Source organism: Mercenaria mercenaria, chromosome 13 (assembly GCF_021730395.1).
Source record: "Mercenaria mercenaria strain notata chromosome 13, MADL_Memer_1, whole genome shotgun sequence".
Classification (NCBI taxonomy): domain Eukaryota; kingdom Metazoa; phylum Mollusca; class Bivalvia; order Venerida; family Veneridae; genus Mercenaria; species Mercenaria mercenaria.
In genome coordinates this window covers 54,322,718-54,345,742 of record NC_069373.1, presented here as the reverse complement: position 1 = coordinate 54,345,742, position 23,025 = coordinate 54,322,718, and the positions used below count along the sequence as shown (strand labels likewise).

General features: G+C 35.4%; 1 protein-coding gene across 2 annotated transcripts in view; it reads left to right on the top strand.

The window, feature by feature from the left end:
• Nucleotides 1-5,678: 5,678 nt before the first annotated feature.
• LOC123530232 (coadhesin-like) overlaps nt 5,679-23,025 on the top strand; it is a 29,865-nt gene continuing 12,518 nt past the window's right edge. The window contains exons 1-8 of one of the 2 annotated variants that reach the window (XM_053521875.1): nt 5,679-5,842; nt 9,248-9,319; nt 10,851-10,907; nt 12,079-12,231; nt 13,766-13,939; nt 14,507-14,677; nt 17,018-17,188; nt 19,522-19,692. In XM_053521875.1, coding sequence (XP_053377850.1) covers nt 5,812-5,842; nt 9,248-9,319; nt 10,851-10,907; nt 12,079-12,231; nt 13,766-13,939; nt 14,507-14,677; nt 17,018-17,188; nt 19,522-19,692 — 1,000 coding nt within the window. In that variant the 5' untranslated portion in view covers nt 5,679-5,811. The remainder of the gene's footprint in view (nt 5,843-9,247; nt 9,320-10,850; nt 10,908-12,078; nt 12,232-13,765; nt 13,940-14,506; nt 14,678-17,017; nt 17,189-19,521; nt 19,693-23,025) is intronic. The other variant, XM_053521876.1, reaches the window with a different exon arrangement.

Sequence of the window (23,025 nt, the reverse complement as noted above, 5' to 3'; positions counted from 1 at the left end):
TAAGTTGTGCTACTGTATCACGATTTCATCGACTTGTAAGCCCGTGAAAGTGGGCGCAGCGATGATACTAATACTCGCCTTTTTGAAACGGCAATCTGTCAGACTGCAAGTCGTCGGATAACAGATTTGACCAACTTAAAAATTGAATTGTTTCAAGACAGATTCTGCTCACTTCAGCTTTATTCATTCGAGTCGCACCATGAGAAAAACAACATAGTGCATTTGTGACCAGCATGAACCCAGATCAAACTGCGGATCCACACACTCTGGTGAGAATCCTTGCTGTTCGCTGACGGTTTCTCTAGGTGTAATAGGCTTTCAAAGCTAACAGCATGGATTCTGACCAGACTGCGCGGATGCACAGGCTGGTCTAAATCCATGCTGGTCGCAAACTCACTATGTTGGTTTTCTCATGGTGTGTCTCAATATATCTGGATTGATACAAATATATGTATAAAAATTAAAACGGTTTCGTTTCGCCAGTTACATATTTTTCGATTTTTTTCTAGGTCTGACTAAAGTTGTAAGTTTGTCTGACTTAATGTCCAGCATTTTTGCGAAGCCTGCTGTCATGTCTAGCGAACTTTTGAGTATAACAGATGGAGTGATAATTAATGCACCTCTAAAATACACTGGCTGCAGAGCTGACATTCTGAGATGCATTTGTGGTGCTTGTTTGTGTTGTTTTCTTTCACAAAAGTCTCATGAAAACCACAGCTATCTGATACGGACTAAATCAGTGTGTATAATAATTCATGACAGACACTGCCCAAGAGCTTTAAAAAGAAATCTTAAAAGCTGAATGATTTGGAGAAAAGTTTATACTATTTATTCATAGTAAAACATCTTCGATGTAATTTATGTTGTAGTTTTCGTCACAAATAATCAAAAAGGATCAAAACTATTCGTTAAAGACTGAATCAGTGTGTATGTAAACAATGACTGGCAGTGAAAAAGGATTAATTTTGAAACCAAAGACGAATATTAAAAAAAAATGCAAAAAAAAAAAATCTTATGGTTTATATTAACAATTCCTCAGTTGTCGCTTTCTTTGTAATATTTTAAACATTGATTAGCAGCCACCATCAGCGCTTTGAGCGCTTTGATTTTATTTTGTATTATTTATGTTATTTCCTCAAGCTCATACAGAGACAAATTTCAAAGTGATAACCACTGCCCAAAACGATCGCAGAGAATTCATTATACCAAATATTTTGCTAAAAGAAACCTCAAAGTATTGCGTAACAATTATAACTGTCGATAACAATTTTTCAAGAGAGCTTCAAGTAAAAGGATTTAATCGGACAGAAATAAAGCTCCAACACTGAAAAATTATGGCCTTGCTCTCTGCATTCAAAAAGAGCCATATGGCAGAAGTAAACCCTACCTACATTTCTTCCAAAATTTGTAAACTAAAGAATAAATGCAAAATCAAGAACTTTTACAACATGTAACTAAGTATTTTCAAAGATGTCTAAACCTTCACCCTTCTGTATCAGAGGTTAAATTCACTTTAAACAGCAAGAAATGGCTAATCAAATGAAAATTTTCCGCTTTTGTACAACAAATCAATGATAATAAGTCTTGGAAAAAACAGTTTATCTTACTAGATAAAAGAAATATAAAGAAAAAAAAAGGTTTGGTCCTAGCGGGGCTTGAATCTACGCCCTCCCGAAAAATTAGTTAAAGTAGTCTCCTAAACTCGGTATATTGATATAAGATTTTACTTATTTACCTGCAAGTCCATGCTATATTAAAGTCAATGAATCAACTTGGCTTTTAGTGTTAACTTTGAAACATGGTGGGGACCAATGATAAGGTTATAAACGTAGCATCATTCGGTTTAAATTAACCTGTGGTGTGTTTGTCACTGACATTTACAAGACGGTGCCCGACTATGTTCCTTTCATTGTTCATTTTGCTCCCGTTTGTCTATAATTTTAACTTCATTTATATTTTGAAGATATGTTTATGTGTAAAAATCAATACATACAGTTCGATTACTAGGTCATACGTGTTTACACGTTTTCAAACCAAATTTTCTCTACTTGCAAAATGACCTTTCTACTTTTTGATTATGTTTTGTTTTAGCTAGAGCTCACGTTTTTCTTATACAAGACACATTAAAATATGGAATCCTGAGTTAAGGTTACAAAACGCAATCTTTAATGTTTACAAACATGATGTTTACGAAAACGAACTGTACACTGTTACGAGGTTGTGGTTTGATTGGATTGCGTTCTTGGAACCTGACTTTTTTGTTAGGTATTAATCTTTGCGTTTTTTAGATTCCCAAGTGAGAATTATGTGCCGTTTGTCTCACTAATTGCAGGTATGTTATCCCCAATGTAGCAAACACAATGTATTTTTTCACCATCTATAGTATGTAATATCTTTACACAACCTTCTCAAGTTAATCAAGATGATTCATCACAACAGTACACTATGCTCGCCTTAGTTTGATATGGAAAACCCATAATATCTAAGATTTTACAAACATCTTTCCCACACAGTTTTCATCCAGTGTTTTGTGGTAGACAGCCTTTCTGTACTTTCAGTACTTTGATTTTTTAATATTTCGATTTATTCCATGGCCATGAGTTAAGATCACGCGATTTTTTTTTCTGAAAAATATTTTCTTTCAGTTTATCTTGTGATGAAATGAAATAATTAAAAATATAACCCCTTTAATGCATTTTCTACTTCTATAACAGTGAGGAAGCCATCCAGCTGGCTTACGGAAGGTCGGTGGTTCTACCCAGGTGCCCGCCCGTGATGAAATAATGCACGGAGGGGCACCTGGAGTCTTCCTCCACCACCAAAGCTGGAATGTCGCCATATGACCTATAACTGTGTCGGTGCGACGTTAAACCCAACAAAAACAAAACAAAAAACTTCTATAACATGAAAAAGCCGAAGCTGAAGTAATGAAATCTTTCTTGTGTAGGGCAAACGTCTAACAAAACTGCCACACTATTTTTTTCAAGGAACTAATTCTTTTCTCTCGCGTACATTGAGGACAAATTGAAACCCTCTGAACGCATTCAATGACGAAGCAATATGTACAGCTTGAATATGCACACCCCTCAGCGATGTGGGTTCGAGCCTCAATCGGGGCGTTGAATTCTTCATGTGAGGAAGCCTTCCAGCTGGCTTAATGAAGGTCTGTAGTTCTACCAAGGTGCCCACCCTTGATGAAAGGCACCTTGGGTCTTCCTCCACCATTAAAGCTGGAAAGTCGCCATATGACGTATAATTGTGTCGGTGCGACGTTAAACCCAACAAAAACAAAACAAAAAACAAAATGAATATGCACACCGGCAGTCTTGCACAGGTGCGCTTCCTATGTTATGACTGCGAAGAAGGTGGTCAGAATTAGAGATAATGCATTGGTTTATAAAACCTAATACGAGTATAACCCCGAGACTACAAATTGTATATTCGTTCAGCAAATCGATGTCAAAAGCATATGCCATATGTTGCTTGTACGTAGCAAGGTATATTGTTAATATCACTCCAGACATTAGTCGATGCCATTGATGTTGTATATAATTATATATTTGTTCATAATTCTGAAGAACTCTAAATTTAGTAATTGCACTTTCATGTGAAGAAGCCACTCGGTTTGCTTACGGAAGGTCGGTGGTTATACCCAGGTGCCCGCCCTTGCTTTAAATCATGTCCGGAGGGACATCTGTGGTCTTCGTACACCGTGAAAAGCTGTAAAGTCGCCAATATACCTATAATTGTGTCGGTGTATCGTTAAACCTAGCAAAAACAATCAGAAAAACTTTGATTTTCAAAATATTTCTATAATTTTTCAATTTATTGTCAATAGAGAATGTGAGGATAAAATATATACATATTTGAAAAGTAAACAGAACTTTGAGGGGGAAACTCAAACATAAGTTGGGGAAAAAAATTACATTCGAGGCGGTCCGATGAAAAATAATTCTCTAATGAATTGTTATCATTCTGGATATCTTTAAAATTGAAAAAATATCTTATCATCCCTGGAGATCTGTAGAAAGATTTAAAACTCCTATCTGGATTTTGCAAAATAAAATAAGAAATTCACGAAAACCCCTTATACGGAGTTTATTGGTCAAATGGTAATTCTATTGATCTGTAGAAACCTCCTACAGTACAGGAAGAGGTGGAGCAGGGTGGGGGTGGGGGGGGGGGTATTTCAAAGAGTAGATCAATTACGATACAGCTGTTTGTTATTTACGAACTTCATAATTTAAACGTAAAAAAGCATGCTTTTAAAGAAAATATATTTCTGTTCTCTTTTTCCGAAATTGTTTTATACATATAGATATTCAGGTTGTTCATAAGTGATAAGCAAGATTCGTTCTTCCTTGGGTGATCTAACTCAGCTGTGCCCTTACTATGAGACTTGGTATTGATAGTACCTAATGATACGTTATTCGTTCTCTAGAAAATGGAGACATGCCCACTTGATGTTGATTTTATTTGAATTGAATGAGAACTGTAAAAGGAGCTGAAAACGAAAGTTATTGTGAAGGACGGATAGACGGACGGACGACGGATATTGTATCCCTCAAGGGTCTTCGACACCCTGGGAATAAAAAAATCTGCTGTTGGTATTTCTGTTCAGATTCAACACTAAGCGGACGACCATTAGAAAGTTAGAGGAGCTTTGGGCTGGCAGATCTTGCTAAGACTCGTTTCTCCTTTACATAGAATAAATTTTACGATTTCGGAAGGAAATTTTGTGCACATTAGTAAATCATTATTTTACTCTTTCTGTAAACAGTATCATATACAAATTAACATGCATAAATGAATGAAATGCATATGTAAAACAACAAGTTTTGCACAGTAAGAATTTATTACGGTGTAGACTGTTAGGCACAAATACAACATTTTTGACATGCCATTTTTTACACAGTAGTGTTAATGGTCAACATAATTACTGCATGAAAAGCAAAACGTATGTAATTGAAGGTTCTAAAACATCCTTGCTGGACTAAAAGCCAAATTAAAACAATACTGTCTTTCATACTGAATGTGTAGCATATGGAACGAAATAGAATACTTGTAGCTATTACGAGCGAAGCGAACGTATGTTTTGTTGAATATTCCAGGATATCCTTTAAATGAAGCCAGATTATAACATTTTTTTTGCTAATAAGGACTCTCCCGAGGGTGGTCTTTATAGACAGGTTTGACTGCATATAAATATTGATGAATATCTACACTTTTCAGAGGTTTGAATTTTGCTTTTTAAAAACAGTATTAGTGTCCGAATTATTCCTACGTATTTTATTCTGTCCGAATTATTCCTACAATGTGTCCGAATTTTCCTACCTCGTCCGAGTTATGCCGACTGAGGGCAGGGCCAATGAAATCGATTGTGTGACAACATTTTCAGATTACAAACCTACATATGATTAAATATCGCATCTGTAGATATTCTATCTCCTTACTGCTTGGGTTTGTTAAGCAGCGAATCAAAATTACCTTCACAACAACCTGTCAAACTCGAACTGTTATCAATCATCCGAATTTACCCGGACGCCCCCTAATGTAAATATGAATAGTTTTATGGCTCCAAGTCGCCTGTGAGAGATCTAGCCGCCTCGGTAGCCTAATTCTAGTTTAAGAGATAAGAACTATATAAGTACAAAGCGGAAACGTTCAGTTGACGTACATGTACTTATATTTCAAGCTTACACTTGTGTTTGTATGCTAAAAGCAACTGAACTTTTGAATTATAGAACGCGTTATCAGACAGTTAGAGTTGTTGATGATCATTCCGAAAGATAAGAATTTGATTAGATCTAAATGATTTGTAAGAAAGCGATGAACTTACGTGGTAAGTCTGATTTTTATAGAGACAATTTGTTTCTCCTTTGAGAACCTTATTGCTATATGATTAATGGATTTTATATGTTCTCTGCACACATCTATATACGAATGATCTAAATAAATATATGTCTATTTATTTAAAGCTAGATCTATGGAACAACTGACAATTTTACCCAGACATTTCCATTCTAATTTTAAGTCCGTGATTTTTCATTCATCAATGCCTAAGATACTTAGTTTCATAAAAACATTTCCCAAACAGTGATCTGTCATTGAATCAAATCATTGTTTGAAGTTTAGATGCGAAGAAATCATATCACGTGGGCATAGCCCGAATGATATAGGCCTAATAGGCTAAACGAGAAAAATCGTTTTAGTAGACTATTCAATAGCAGATCATTGTTTGAGAAATATTATTTCGATTCTAACACTTTATCAAGGATTGTTATATATACTCGACAACATCCATCAAATAGATCTATTTGCCTGTCAGCTGTTTGTTTCTTTTCCAGCGCGCCGCAATATCCGTTTGACGCTATGACGTAACTATTGTGACGTCAGAAAAATGAATTGTTGCATAAAAATATACAATTTTCAGACATCCTTGTTTAATTAATAGGAAAACAATTTATATCTGGTCGTGTTAGAATGCCTTATAAAATCTGTAGGAATATCTTTTAGATACATGGAACGCAACCAAGGAAAATAATAGCAGATTCGATTTGAATATGGCTGTCCATGAGAGGTGGTAAAAAGTGCATTAGAGGTGGTAAACTGCATGATAAGAACTAGTGATCTGGGCATGAGAGGTAGTGAACTGTGCGACAGTAGACGCAATTTTAACACCGGCTAAAGCACGGCTACTAAACACTAGCGCCACCACCAAGAAGTGGTGATAAGGAAAAGAGCTATCGACATTTCCGTGGTGCAGCTATCACCACTTTCAAACTGTAAATGTTAAGATTCTGTCTAATATTTTTATCGATAAAACTTATTTCAAAAATCGGAGAATGTAGTGCTGTGTAAGAAGACTTTTACTACAGGATGACTGTAATTTCCTTAACATATCTTTAAAAATGTAGTGTCACATGGGCGTAGGAGCGAGTTTAACTTTGGGGGGGGGGGGGGGGGGGGGGGGGTAAACCTTTTCGACCGGCGCTTTGTTGGGGGGGGGGGTAGCGGTAAGGTATCCTCGTAGCATTGTTCATGACAAAGCCTCAAAGCCTTGTACAAGGGCCAAATGGGCCATAGGCCCCCTCAAGCCTCTATGTTTTAGCAATCATCGAGTTATTCTGATGATACACATACGACTAGGCACTGAACTTTCTTAATCAGTCATATTATGTATTGTTCTGATTAAGTGTGCCATTTTTTTACATTCTTCTGTTGAAGCCCTGGACATACAATCAATTAGCGCTGCATTTTTCTAATTGTGATATAAAATTATGGAAATATCATTTCCCTTGAATGGACAATGAAAAAAAAAACATAACGTTTACAGGCTTAATAGTTAAGCCTACTTAGATTTTGCCGACGCTCAAACCGGAACTGTAGTGATTGCGCTCAATGATATATTATTTTTATAAAATGTAATCAAACAATCCTTCATGATCCTTGGCGTGGCGCGTACAGATTTCAGTACTGACACTAGGGAAAGAGACAAGTCAGAATACAAGGGAAGGCCAAATGCAAATCAGAAATCAGGTTGAAAAGAATTATATGATGCTATGTAAATGTTATATTAGACCGCAAGTTATATCTCTTTTCCAAAATATTGAGGGGGTGGGGGGGGGGGGGGGGGGGGGGAGCAATTGCACATTTTGATAAGTGTCTGCATTCGAGCTGTAATTTGATGCATAAACACAATATAAGAACATTATCGCACATGCAAATGGTCTAAATATGTATGATACTTACACAGGCAAATATCAGCAGTAATAAAATGTCTGTTAAAAGAAATATGCCAGTATTTTTTAAAAGTAGTGGCGCTATATCGCATCAGTGATGGCGCTATACAGTAGTGGTGGCGCTGTGGCTATGGTATGCGTTTCCTGTTCAATTGTGGCTACCAACTTACACGTCTATCTTGTTTAAGGTCTGAACAAAAGTTTTATTTCTCATATGTAAACAACATATCTTCAATCAATAAAAAACACACAGAAAAGAAAATCATTTCCGAAATAAAAAAAAAACCGGCACATAGTATATCATATGGCCATTTACCCTGAGAAATGTGACGTTATAATATCTGACCTGCTGAAATCCATCTACACTGAATAATTTGAAATACATCTAGAAACAACATACATGCAACATCAACATTTGGAATTTTCGTGAAATGACAGAAACTCAATGACGGTATTTTGGAGGAGTATGTGTTCTTGTAGAACTTGTCTTCAGTGAGATAACTGTGTTAATTTAAATTAATCTCTTCGGAGATAAAGGCTTGGCAAGATATTGTTTTTATTTTAAGTTTTAAGAAGAGATCCACTTTTCCCTTTTCGCTCGAGACTTCCCATCTGAAACGGATAAACAGTGTCTGCATGATACTTGAATATATAAAAGTTTTATCATTTGATTAAAGAATTAGTCGTTCAATCATTATAGACACGTATGCTTCAAAATAACTTTAAGACATTCGATTTAAAAAAGGTAAATGACAATCCCTTTAAGTATACCTTATTTGTTCTGAACAACACTACTTATTTGTTGTCAGACGTTCTAACGCTAACCGTCCACCACAGCGCCACCACTACTGTATAGCGCCATCACTGATGTGAAAGCGCCACCACTTTTGAAAAATGCTGGTGTATTTCATTTACAGGACATTTTATTAATACTAATGTATGTCTGTGTAAGTATCATACATATTTAGACCATTTGCAAGCGCGATAATGTTCATATAGTGTGTCTATACATCGAACTTTAGCTGGAATGCATACAGATGTCAAAATTTACAAACGTCAGAATCAGGAGAAAAGCTCTTGGCAATACTATTTACATAATATCTTAACGAAATTACAGTCAGCCTGTAGTAATAATGTTCTTACGCGGCACTACATTCTCCGATTTTTTAAATAACTCGTGTTTACATTTTGAAACCGGGGATAGCTGCACCACGGAAAAAATGTCGATAGCTCTTTTCCTTATCACCACTTTTTGGTGGTGGCGCTAGTGTCACCCCTCATAACGGCAAGCACCGGCTTAAGAGGAACTCTGGTAAACATATTTTGTATGACCTCCATGATCCCAATGACCCCCCCCCCCCCCCCCCCCCCCCCCCAAAAAAAAAATATAACAACATTGGTTGCAATTATAAACCTGATGCAAATAAACATTCACAAAAAAACATCTTAAAGACTTTGATTTTATTATTGCAAACATGTTTCATAGATGTCTCTATTTATTGTAGTAATAGTCAAGTACTCCTTGCTATTATTTTGCTGCCGCTTGCGCCTAGGGAGTACCAGGAATAGAGAGAAAGGTAACATAAAACAAAATATTAAAATACGTTTTTCCATTTCAAGACTCCTTATATAAATTCCTGGTCCGTAGTTTGTGATATTGACCGGTCTATAGTGCAATATAGGTATGCTGCGCTAACATAAAAAAGGGAGAAAAAGATTTTGAAGATTATCACTTTCGTCAATGAGTAAAACATTTATTTACTTGCTTGCCGTCGGTAAGTATATACTATAGTTAAATATTTCGGGTTTCAAGTTATTCAATAAATCGCAGGCTTTGGAAATTTCACGACCATGAGAAATTGTTTATAAAGTTAATACTTATCATGCAGTGTTACATTTCTATTAACAAAAGCTTTCTAAATTCCGATTAATTATAATATTTATTTGTCGTCAGTAATTGTTTTTGTTAACTCATATTATTTAAGAAATAATTTATAGCAAAAGAGTGTTTAACACTATTTATGCACGATGGGCGGTTATACGTCGGGCGTAATAATTTCACGAGGTCACAGCCCGAGTGAAATTATTTGTACGACATATTACCGCCCGAGAGTATAATCAGCGTTAAAACACGATTTTGCTATAAATTATTTCGATTCTAATATGCCCTTAATCTAAAACAGTAGATGAAATACAGAAGCGCTCTTTCTTGGTCGCAACAATCTTTGACGTCACCGCACGTTAACGTGGCGTCATTCTAACGTAAGAGGTCAGAGACCACCAATTCAAAAACGTACAGGGAACTTACTGGGAATGAGGTATGTGTATACGTGGGAATAAGGTAGCATCTGTGCGTTCTGATTGGTCAGTCATGTAAACAAACCCAAGAAGTGATTATTTTTTTCAAACTGGAATATTTTTACTGCATTTACAGTATTTCATTATACATTTTGACAAAATTTGCTACATTTTATGTGTATTGAAAAAAAGTTTCATCAAATGAATTTCTCCCGCCATGACAACGATGTAAACAGGGGGTCATCTCATTCGCACGAAAATTACATAAATAAAGTATCACTATTCATATGTTTTTCGTCCGATATTTTGGTGGAACTAAGGAAGTTCTTGAAAAAAATGTGATTGGATATACATGTTTCGATATATGGAGGGCCGTACACGCCATAATGTTATAATGGAAGTCTATGGGAAAACAATTGGAGTTCTCTACCCTAAGAATGCTTTAACAGAGACAAGCATATTAGAATGCTCTTTATCACATGTTTGACGTCGTGAAATAAAGACATTACATACATTTGATAGTACAGTAGTGTAATAAAGCTTTGACGTTGACGTCGCTTTAAGTATAAGAGACGTTAGCCGAATTTACTTGGTCTATAATAGGCAAAGAAAGAGGAAATTTTGATGTTTCAGCAGGAAAAGCTTACATATGATAAAAGAATATTACATTTGTGTCTTTCCACATTGAATTTATTAATTTAAGTAAATGCAAATGAGAATATAATGTTTGTACTTCAAAGTACCGCATCTTTCTAAGAAAATATATGTTTATGAAAATTCAAAGAGATATACCTATTTTTTCTTTCACAGAAGGCACAAACGTATCAGCAAGACGCTTCATTTTTGACAGCAACAACAAATTTACAGGTACAGAATGATTATCTACTCACATCGCTTTTGAGACATGAATATACATGTTAAAATATTACGTCACATACACTATTTCATTGCCTAGTAAAATGACTGTATTAAAACTAAACAGCTTTAACACTTATTATGCTGGACACGATTAATTCTGCCTTTGCGACCAGTGTAGATCATGATCATGCAGCCTGCACATCCGTGCAGTCTGATCAGTATCTTTTTGGTAAACACCCCTTTGAACAATTAATGGTACTGTCCAAATTGAAAGATGGACAAGTTCATTTTATGGAAATTCAGCAGATTAACTTATTTTAAATTGAAAGAAAGTAATAATAAATAATTGTTATGCAAGCTATTTCAAGTCATTATATAAACTATATGATAAATAATAGTGAGTTAATAAGCATAGGCAGGGTGTTTAATCATCTAAAACTACACTTCACCTACCTTAATTGTTTATAGCAATTCTACAGTTATGAAAATTTGCGGAGATGTCGGTAGCCGCAAAGTACATATTCATGCAGCTTCTTCTTGCTCTTTTTCTAATTAAATAAATTTAACCGTACCCTGCTAAATTTCTATAATGAACTTGTCCATCTTTCTGTTTGAACAGTACTGTTAAATGGGGTGCTTACCAAAAAGATACAAACTGAATGGCGTATATTGCTTATCTTGATCAAACTGCATGGATGTGCAGGCTGATCAAGATCAACACTGGTCGCATAGGCAAAATCAGTCGTGGTCAGCATGATAAGGGTTAACTGACGGAGAAAAAATAGAATTTAGCAATTCAAACTCTAAGCCTCTGACTCTAAACGATGAACTAGGGAATTCAATTATCACCAGACTTAGTCGCCCAAATATAACCTCTGGTTAAGTAATTTCACAAGAACATATTTCTTAAGTTTTACTTCCTACTTGAAAATCTAATCAAAATTTAAAACTTTACTAGATAATTATTAGATATAAGACAGTCTTAAAAGATATAATTATGCGAATTACTCCCCTTTAATTTTATATTACAATAAATCAGCATACATACAAGCCCTTGCAAAATCCATTTTGTAGCAGTCGTGTTGTTTTCCCTTGGTTTCTTTGCAGCCATGATCCTAGGTGATATAGATAAAATTATAAGCAAACGTATTTTGATAGAAGAGAATTTTTATTTTTCTAGGTTGGACATCATGGGAACAGTTTGCGGCATGTTCTACACAATGTGTAAGCGGGTATGAAAAACAAACAAAGGAATGTTGCGACACTGGGGACAATAAACTTTGCTATAATCTACCATGGAATCATCTTAAAAGCCTTGTTGGAACATGTCCTAGTAATATGTTTTCTTTATGTCTATATAAACCTGAACAAAAGTTATCTTTTAATAATAGATTATTTTCCATGTTGTCTGACGTATAAATATGGCTTGTATTTCATACTATATAAACCTGAACAAAACGTTATCTTTAGTAATAGATTATTTTCCATGTTGTCTGACGTATAAATATGGCTTGTATTTCATACTATATAAACCTGAACAAAACGTTATCTTTAGTAATAGATTATTTTCCATGTTGTCTGACGTATATATATGGCTTGTATTTCATACTATATAAACCTGAACAAAACGTTAACTTTAGTAATAGATAATATTTCACGTTGTCTGGCGTATAAATATGGCTTGTATTCCATAAGTAAATACAAACGGCCTGAAAAAATCCGTATTGTACCTTTTGTACTGTATGGTCCAGGACTATTTTCATTAATATGCATTACCTGACACAGTTCTATATATAGCGCACATAATAACCTCACTAAAATCCATTTTAACATTGATAAACATTGAAGATTTCGTTCAATAACAACTACAACAATTAAAAAGGTGGAGGTATTTAATAAAAGTATTCGGCTCTCGTAGATTTTGCAAGGTCGAATCACACTCGGCGCTTGTGCGCCTCGTCAGATCCGATCTGGCAAAAAATACTCTAACCGAATGCAGAATCCCAGATCTAGCTACTGATATAATGAATAGATTTCATTGAATAGATCCTTCACTGTGACGGTGTATGACTTTAGTAAATTTGAGAATATAAAAACAAAACAATAAAACGACAAAACAAACAAAAACCGTTCAAATTTTACAGAAAAACACTTCAAAACTTAAAAGACAAGAACGATCTTGCAGACAGGACGTCTATGGACGTTAGGGTTCCCGTCCCTACATGTTAGCTTAAAGTTGCTTACAGAAATTGAGTATGTCAATCAAAATTTTACTTTAAGCATAATTATTACCTCTTTTACGATCTTAGAAGTGTAGCATGGTTTCATAAAAAATTCTGATATAAATTATTCTGACCTGAGCAATTGGTAAAAAAATGTTAAGGACAAATAACATACGTCATGTTCATATGCAGTCTGTATTTGCTTTTTGTTGAAAAAGGTAGGGGTCAGACTTTATCAAGGTATGATGATCAAGAATTAAATAGTTAAGAAAATGCATTTCTTTCCTTTGAATAAATACATGCAGAGAAAAATATGAGCCGTGCCATGAGAAAACCAACATAGTGGCTTTGCGACTCTGCATCCGAGCAGTCTGCATTATAAAAGATAAATAAGCCACGTCATGAAAAAAAAACAACATAGTGCATTTGCGACCAGCATGGCTCCAGACCAGCCTGCGCACTGCACAGTCTGGCCAGGATCCATGCTGTTCGCTAATAGTTTCTCTAAAGGCAATAGGCTTTGAAAGCGAACAGCATGGATTCTGACCAGACTGCGCGGATCTTGATCCATGCTGGTCGCAAATGCACTATGTTGGTTTTCTCATGGCGCGGCTCATTTATCAATTTGTTTTACTTATTTTGTAGATGACGGCATGTGGTCAGATTGGTCAAACTGGAGTATATGTAGCGTTACATGTAGCACTGGCTCAATGATTAGAAAAAGAAATTGTACATACAATCAGCCTGTAGCAATGCCTGGTTTTCCCTGTCAGGGCAAGGCTAGTGAATCAAAAGTTTGTCAAATGACACTTTGTCCAGGTTTGTTACACTCACGGTTTCCGGACAATAACTCATGAAAGGTTTGACAGATTTAAAAAACTTTTGGTAGTTTAATCATTTTTATTGCATATCTTCATTACATACATGATATACACATATCTATAAATACAAACGTATGAAAATAGCAATTGGGTTGGGCTTTAAGTTATACCAACATTATAAGCATCTAATTATTACATAGAAAAAATCCTTCAATGACTCAAACGAAAAGAATTAAAAAAAATGGAAACAGACTTTTGAAAGAAAAAAAAAACTACGGTTATACAAAAACTATGATTTTACTTTTGTTACAATGCCGCTGAAATGACCGACAGCCCCACCCGCCCCCGATGCTCGACACCTTGTTGAACTAGATACTACATGTATTCTGTGACCAGTATCGCTATAATTATTCTTGTCAATGGAATCGGCCTGATGTTTACCTGTACGTCATTAAAGATTTTTTCATTTTGTAAGTCGGTCAAATTATCCGCACCAAAAAAAATTGCTTAGTCGAGTGTTTTGTCTTAATAACTCCTTAAAAAGTTCAGATTTATTCACTTTCAGTCAATGGACATTGGTCAGACTGGAGTAACTTTACCGCGTGTACAGTGTCCTGTGCCGGAGGGACGAAGGTTCGAATCCGAACCTGCCTGTTTAACGAATCGGCACCTCATGGATCCCAGTGCTTCGGCAACAGAACAGATACACAGGATTGTAATACTGTGCGTTGTCCAGGTATGTTCTTTGATTAACACACACACACACACACACACGCACACACACATACACACACACACACATACACACACACACACGCACACATAAAATCCGTTCCAGATTATATTTACAATTTCAATATTTTGTGAAAATGTCAAACACAGAATCATAACTGTGACTAAACTTTTGAAATCATGATATACATGGTGTGTGTATTTCACACGGTACTTGAAATGTCAGTCTGAGTCTAATTACCACAGCATTTTTATATTGCAAAATAACTTAAAAAATCAAATGGGAAAAAATTGTATGACATATACTTTACCGTTGTGTTTATACAGGCTCGACTCTAATATATATTTTACAGTCGAGTCTCACATTTGTGTTAAAATTTATACATAAGATGCTGAATAAATAACATGATAGGTATGATGTATTTAATTTGATAAAAAGATGGACTTTCTGATATATTTAAGAATGAAAAAATCTAATATCAGAATTTCTAAAACGTAATCTATAAATATAGCTTAATTACTTCAATAATAATTTTAAATCCCCTAAGATCCCCGCAATTTTGAATCTTAATTAATCAATAAATGATCTTATTTACACATAATACAGCTGTTGCGGTTGGATATTGACAAACCAAATATTTCAGGTAACATTTAATGATAATATGCATATTTATTTAACCCCCACCCCGCCCCCGATGCTCGACACCTTGTTGAACTAGATACTACAAGTATTCTGTGACAAGGATCGCTATAATTATTCTTGTCAATGGAATCAGCCTGTATTTTTATGTATACCAGTACGTCATTAAAGTTGTTTTCATTTTGTAAGTCAGTCAAATTACACGCACCAAAAATAAAGGTTTGCGTTGGCTTAATGGCTGGAAAGAGCGAGTATTTTGAAAGAGTTGTATTCTTGCATTTCGGAATCGCGTACATTTGAAAAAAAGAAATGTTCTGTTTCTTCAATTCCATCAGCTCTGAGATGGTTTGTAGAAAGGTCAACATTTAAGTTGCTGCACCTATTTCTCATGCGTGCGTGATGAACTGAATATAATCTTTTTCCGAAAAAAATATTTAGGTACGTCTGTCGGTTTGAACATATTTTTAACTGGGACTTAAAATAAGTAAGTATGTATTCCATATATTCAGTGATGACGGCATGATAGAGTTAGAGTACATTTCAGTACGTAATTTTTGGTGCACATGTGTAACATCATAAAATACAGATCAGTTTCGACTTTGGCTACAAACCACAAATTTTTTGACGTAGTTATGACCTCTTTCCAACTTAAAATTTGCCATACTTCTGTGACAAGGCGATATTATGGGGGTATATTTCGTTACTCTTGTGACAGTTCTAGTTTATGTTGTCATAAATGCATGTACATAAGTATAAGCTGAATGTAGTCATCTTGTGTTTTTATGCTGCTCAATTATAGGTTTTTATGTTGACTAAATATATGACTCAAACCTTACATATAATTTGTATTATTCATTATGTATTATCAATGATCAAGGAAAAAATATGAAAATAAGAAAATGTTTTTACTTGGCAAAATAATAATGCTAAAAACTAAAACCCAATTAGCGACATACAGTCTCTGCAAAGCACAATAAAGTGATTTTAAATCTCGCTATTTCGCTTTATTGTCTTGTCACCCGGGACAAAGCGAAAGGCGACATCGGGCCTGGTGCAAAGAAAAATCTCGCCTTTTTTGCTTTGCGACTGTGTACACCATTCTTTTGAGATGTGACAATTGCAGGAACTCTGCAGTGTCACATCTCATAAAAATGTTGTGCGCATGCACTACATGAAAGCGACAAGGACAAAAGGCGAGATTTTTCTTCTGGCGCGTTTCCATCAAAGGCGTAGGACGCGTCCAATGTTAATACCTGGATACTCCGGTTAAAATTATCCCAAAACGAATGTATACTGTATACAGCGCATGCGCTACAGGAAGGCGACAAAGCCAAAAGGTGAGATTTCTGGTATTGGCGGGTTGCCGTTTTTTTTGCTTTGGCCCGGGCCGCGAAGCAACCTGGAGAATAGGCGAGATCGTTAACGCGCCGCTGACGGTCATTCAGGCCTTGTATCAACAAATAATGAGCTAGCCACTGTTGCCCTTTGGGCTGTAACAATCTTTGTAATCTTTGGTTAAGTTTTATATGTAAGCTGTATCTCAACTCCAAATACTTGCGCACTGTAATGATCAGACATGCAGGTTACAGGTCTTAAAACTCTATTATCTTTTTCACTATTTCAATTTTTGAGTGACAACGTATTGAACAGTCGAGAGTTTCTGTCTTAATAGCTCCTAAAAAGTCAAAATTTGTTCACTTTCAGTCAATGGACATTGGTCAGACTGGAGTAAATTTACCGACTGTACAGTGTCTTGTGCCGGCGGGACGAAGGTTCGAAATAGAACCTGCCTGTTTGACAAAACGGCACCTCATGGAGCCCAATGCTTCGGCAACACAACAGATACACGGGAGTGCAATACTGAGCATTGCCCAGGTATGATCTTTGATAAACGCACGCCGGCACGCAGACGCGCACGCACACACATATATATATAAATATAAAATCCCTTCTAGATCACATTTTTATTTTTTTGTGAAAATGTCTAACACAGAATCATAACTGTGACTAAACTTTTGAAAACATGATATACATGGTGTGTGTATTTCACACGGTACTTGAAATGTCAGACTGAGTCTAATTACCACAGTATTTTAACATTTCAAAATCATTTTAAAAATAAAATGGGTAATATTTTATTTGAAATATTGAAAAAAAATGTATGACATATACATTACCGTTGTCTTTATACAGGCTCGACTCTAATATATATTTTACAGTCGAGTCTCACATTTGTGTTAAAATTTATACATAAGATGCTGAATAAATAACATGATAGGTATGATGTATTTAATTTGATAAAAAGATGGACTTTCTGATATATTTAAGAATGAAAAAATCTAATATCAGAATTTCTAAAACGTAATCTATAAATATAGCTTAATTACTTCAATAATAATTTTAAATCCCCTAAGATTCCCGCAATTTTGAATCTTAATTAACCAATAAATGATCTTATTTACATATAATACAGCTGTTGCGGTTGGATATTGACAAACCAAATATTTCAGGTAGCATATCATGATAATATGCATATTTATTTAACCCCCACCCCGCCCCCGATGCTCGACACCTTGTTGAACTAGATACTACAAGTATTCTGTGACAAGGATCGCTATAATTATTCTTGTCAATGGAATCAGCCTGTATTTTTTTATGTATACCAGTACGTCATTAAAGATCTTTTCATTTTGTAAGTCAGTCAAATTACACGCACCAAAAATAAAGGTTTGCGTTGGCTTAATGGATGGAAAGAGCGAGTATTTTGAAAGAGTTGTATTCTTGCATTTCGGAATCGCGTACATTTGAAAAAAAGAAATGTTCTGTTTCTTCAATTCCATCAGCTCTGAGATGGTTTGTAGAAAGGTCAACATTTAAGTTGCTGCACCTATTTCTCATGCGTGCGTGATGAACTGAATATAATCTTTTTCCGAAAAAAATATTTAGGTACGTCTGTCGGTTTGAACATATTTTTAACTGGGATTTAAAATAAGTAAGTATGTATTCCATATATTCAGTGATGACGGCATGATAGAGTTAGAGTACATTTCAGTACGTAATTTTTGGTGCACATGTGTAACATTATAAAATACAGATCAGTTTCGACTTTGGCTACAAACCACAAATTTTTTGACGTAGTTATGACCTCTTTCCAACTTAAAATTTGCCATACTTCTGTGACAAGGCGATATTATGGGGGTATATTTCGTTACTCTTGTGACAGTTCTAGTTTATGTTGTCATAAATGCATGTACATATGTATAAGCTGAATGTAGTCATCTTGTGTTTTTATGCTGCTCAATTATAGGTTTTTATGTTGACTAAATATATGACTCAAACCTTACATATAATTTGTATTATTCATTATGTATTATCAATGATCAAGGAAAAAATATGAAAATAAGAAAATGTTTTTACTTGGCAAAATAATAATGCTAAAAACTAAAACCCAATTAGCGACATACAGTCTCTGCAAAGCACAAAAAAGTGATTTTAAATCTCGCTATTTCGCTTTATTGTCTTGTCACCCGGACAAAGCGAAAGGCGACATCGGGCCTGGTGCAAAGAAAAATCTCGCCTTTTTTGCTTTGCGACTGTGTACACCATTCTTTTGAGATGTGACAATTGCAGGAACTCTGCAGTGTCACATCTCATAAAAATGTTGTGCGCATGCACTACATGAAAGCGACAAGGACAAAAGGCGAGATTTTTCTTCTGGCGCGTTTCCATCAAAGGCGTAGGACGCGTCCAATGTTAATACCTGGATACTCCGGTTAAAATTATCCCAAAACGAATGTATTATGTATACAGCGCATGCGCTACAGGAAGGCGACATAGCCAAAAGGTGAGATTTCTGGTATTGGCGGGTTGCCGTTTTTTTGCTTTGGCCCGGGCCGCGAAGCAACCTGGAGAATAGGCGAGATCGTTAACGCGCCGCTGACGGTCATTCAGGCCTTGTATCAACAAATAATGAGCTAGCCACTGTTGCCCTTTGGGCTGTAACAATCTTTGTAATCTTTGGTTAAGTTTTATATGTAAGCTGTATCTCAACTCCAAATACTTGCGCACTGTTATGATCAGACATGGTTTACAGGTCTTAAAACTCTATTATCTTTTTCACTATTTCAATTTTTGAGTGACAACGTATTGAACAGTCGAGAGTTTCTGTCTTAATAGCTCCTAAAAAGTCAAAATTTGTTCACTTTCAGTCAATGGACATTGGTCAGACTGGAGTAAATTTACCGACTGTACAGTGTCCTGTGCCGGCGGGACGAAGGTTCGAAATAGAACCTGCCTGTTTGACAAAACGGCACCTCATGGAGCCCAATGCTTCGGCAACACAACAGATACACGGGAGTGCAATACTGAGCATTGCCCAGGTATGTTCTTTGATTAACGCTCGCCGGCACGCAGACGCGCACGCACACACATACATATATAAATATAAAATCCCTTCTAGATCACATTTTTATTTTTTTGTGAAAATGTCTAACACAGAATCATAACTGTGACTAAACTTTTGAAATCATGATATACATGGTGTGTGTATTTCACACGGTACTTGAAATGTCAGACTGAGTCTAATTACCACAGTTTTTTAACATTTCAAAATCATTTTAAAAATAAAATGGGTAATATTTTATTTGAAATATTGAAAAAAAATGTATGACATATACATTACCGTTGTCTTTATACAGGCTCGACTCTAATATATATTTTACAGTCGAGTCTCACATTTGTGTTAAAATTTATACATAAGATGCTGAATAAATAACATGATAGGTATGATGTATTTAATGCGATAAAAAGATGGACTTTCTGATATATTTAAGAATGAAAAAATCTAATATCAGAATTTCTAAAACGTAATCTATAAATATAGCTTAATTACTTCAATAATAATTTTAAATCCCCTAAGATTCCCGCAATTTTGAATCTTAATTAACCAATAAATGATCTTATTAACACATAATACAGCTGTTGCGGTTGGATATTGACAAACCAAATATTTCAGGTAGCATATCATGATAATATGCATATTTATTTAACCCCCACCCCGCCCCCGATGCTCGACACCTTGTTGAACTAGATACTACATGTATTTTGTGACCAGGATCGCTATAATTATACTTGTTAAAGGAATCGGCCTGTATCTTTTATGTATACCAGTACGTAATTAAAGATCTTTTCATTTTGTAAGTCAGTCAAATTATCCGCACCAAAAAAATTGCGTAGGCTTAATGGATGGAAAGAGCGAGTACTTTGAAAGAGTTGTAGTCTTGCATTTCGGAATCGGATACATTTAAAAAGAAATGTTCTGTATCTTCAATTCCATCATCTCTGATATGGTTTGTAAAAGTTCTAAATTCAAGTTGCTGCACCTATTTCTCATGCGTGCGTGATGAACTGAATTTAATCTTTCTCCGTATAAAAATATTAAGGTACGTCTGGTGGTTTGAACATATTTTTAACTGGGTTTTAAAAGAAGCAAGTGTCGGTGATTCACGGATACTGTTATCGAGTTCATTCCATAGATTCAGTGATGACGGCATGATAGATTTAGAGTACATTTCAGTACGTAACTTTTGTACACAGGTGTAACATCATAAAATACAGGTCGGTTTCGACTTTGGCTACAAACCACAACCTTTTTAACGTAGTTCCGACCTCTTTCCAACTTAAAATTTACCATACTTCTGTGACAAGGCGATATTATGGGGGTATGATTCGTCACTCCTGTGACAGTTCTAGTTTATGTTGTCACAAATGCATGTACATATGTATAAGCTGAATGTAGCCATCTTATGTTTTTATGCTGGTCAATTATAGCTATTTATGTTAACTGAGTATATAACCCAAACTTTATATATAATTTGTATTATTCATTATGTATTACCAATGATCAAGAAAAAATGATGAAAATATGAAAGGTTTTTACTCGGCAAAAAAATAATGCGAAAAATTAAAACCCAATTTTATGACATACAGTCTCTACAAAGAACAAAAAAGTGATTTTTTATCTCGCTATTTCGCTTTGTTGTCTTGTCGCCCGGGACAAAGCGAAAATGCAACAACGCGCCAAAAGAAAAATATCGCCTTTTTGCTTTGCGACTGTGTACACCATTCTTATGATATGTGACAATTGCAGGAAGTATGCACTGTCACATCTCATAAAAATGGTACACGCATGCGCTACATGAAGGCGACAAAGACAAAAGGCGAGATTTTTTTCTTTTGGCGCGTTTCCATATTAGGCGTGGGACATGTCCGATGTTAATACCTGGATACTCCGGTTAAAATTATCCCAAGACGAATGTTTATTATATACAGCGCATGCGCTGAAGGGAAGGCGAGATAGCGAGAGGCGAGATTTCTGGTAATGGCGGATTGTCGCTTTTTTGCTTTGTCCGGGGCCACGAAGCAACACGGAGAATAGGCGAGATTTTTAACGCGCCACTGACGGACATTTATACGGTGGTATTTTTAGGACATGCATTTATTATTTTAAGATTAAATTATCTCGAGCGCACGAACTCTTATCTTGAGCGCTCGACATCTTATCTCGTGCAAACGACATCTTTATCGAGCGCTCGACATCTTATCTTGTGCAAACGACATCTTATCTCGTAGGCACGACATCTTATCTCGAGCGCTCGACATCTTATCTCATGCTCACGACATCTTATCTCGTGCGCACGACATCTTATCAAGAGCGCTTGACATCTTTTCTCTAGTGCACGACATCTTATCTCGAACGATCGACATCTTATCTCGTGCGCACGCCATCTTATCTCGAGCGCTCGATATCTTATCTCGTGCCTACGACATCTTATCTCGAGCGATCGACATCTTATTTCGTGTGCACAGCATCTTTTCTCGAGCGCACGATATCTTCTCTTTATATATTAGGGCCCTTTGTGTGCATTTATGTCATCAAAAAAAACATACGGACAACTAGATAATTAGGGTCCCTCCTAATCAGATATTATTTTAACTTCCCACAAGTACAAGTTTATCACATCATTTGAAAAAGCAGTGTACATAATTGGTCATCCTATCTTAAAAATTAAACAAACATAATTAAATGATGCTTACTGCATGTAAGAATAGCAACAAATTGCTGTTCAACTGATAGTATCCATTCACACATTTTCAGAAAAATTATAAAATTGCATACATGCATTAAGGGGAAACGGGAATATTCTTTGATATATGTGTGAAGCCTACATACTTAATCTTTATTTTGTCAGGGACTTAAATTTATTCCTTTGCGTTATTGGTCCGAGAGCTCACGGACTTTTATTGCAACAATTGAGGCCAAAAGAAATTTATACATTTTTGGAAACAATATTTCTTATCCTCCATGAAAACCCATTTCTTAAGTGTCAAAGCCGTGCCTATCTATGTTTTGTTCACTTATGTTTGTGATAGGGGAGGTAAAACTCACTTGTTAAAATTTAGGGGGTAGGGTAAAGTTTATGACTACCAGTTTTTTCACTATTTAATTATAGTAATTATCTTATTGTCAGTAAATGTATATATGTCAACCAATGTCAGCAAAACGAAATTCATTAAAAAGGAATGAAGGGCAAACTTGATATTTAAGGTCAAAGGTCAAATTTATGTACAAATCACAAAAATTGGCATATTTGAAATTTATTTTTATTCTTAAAAATTAGTTTGTTATCATAAGTCACTTAGTTTTACTTATG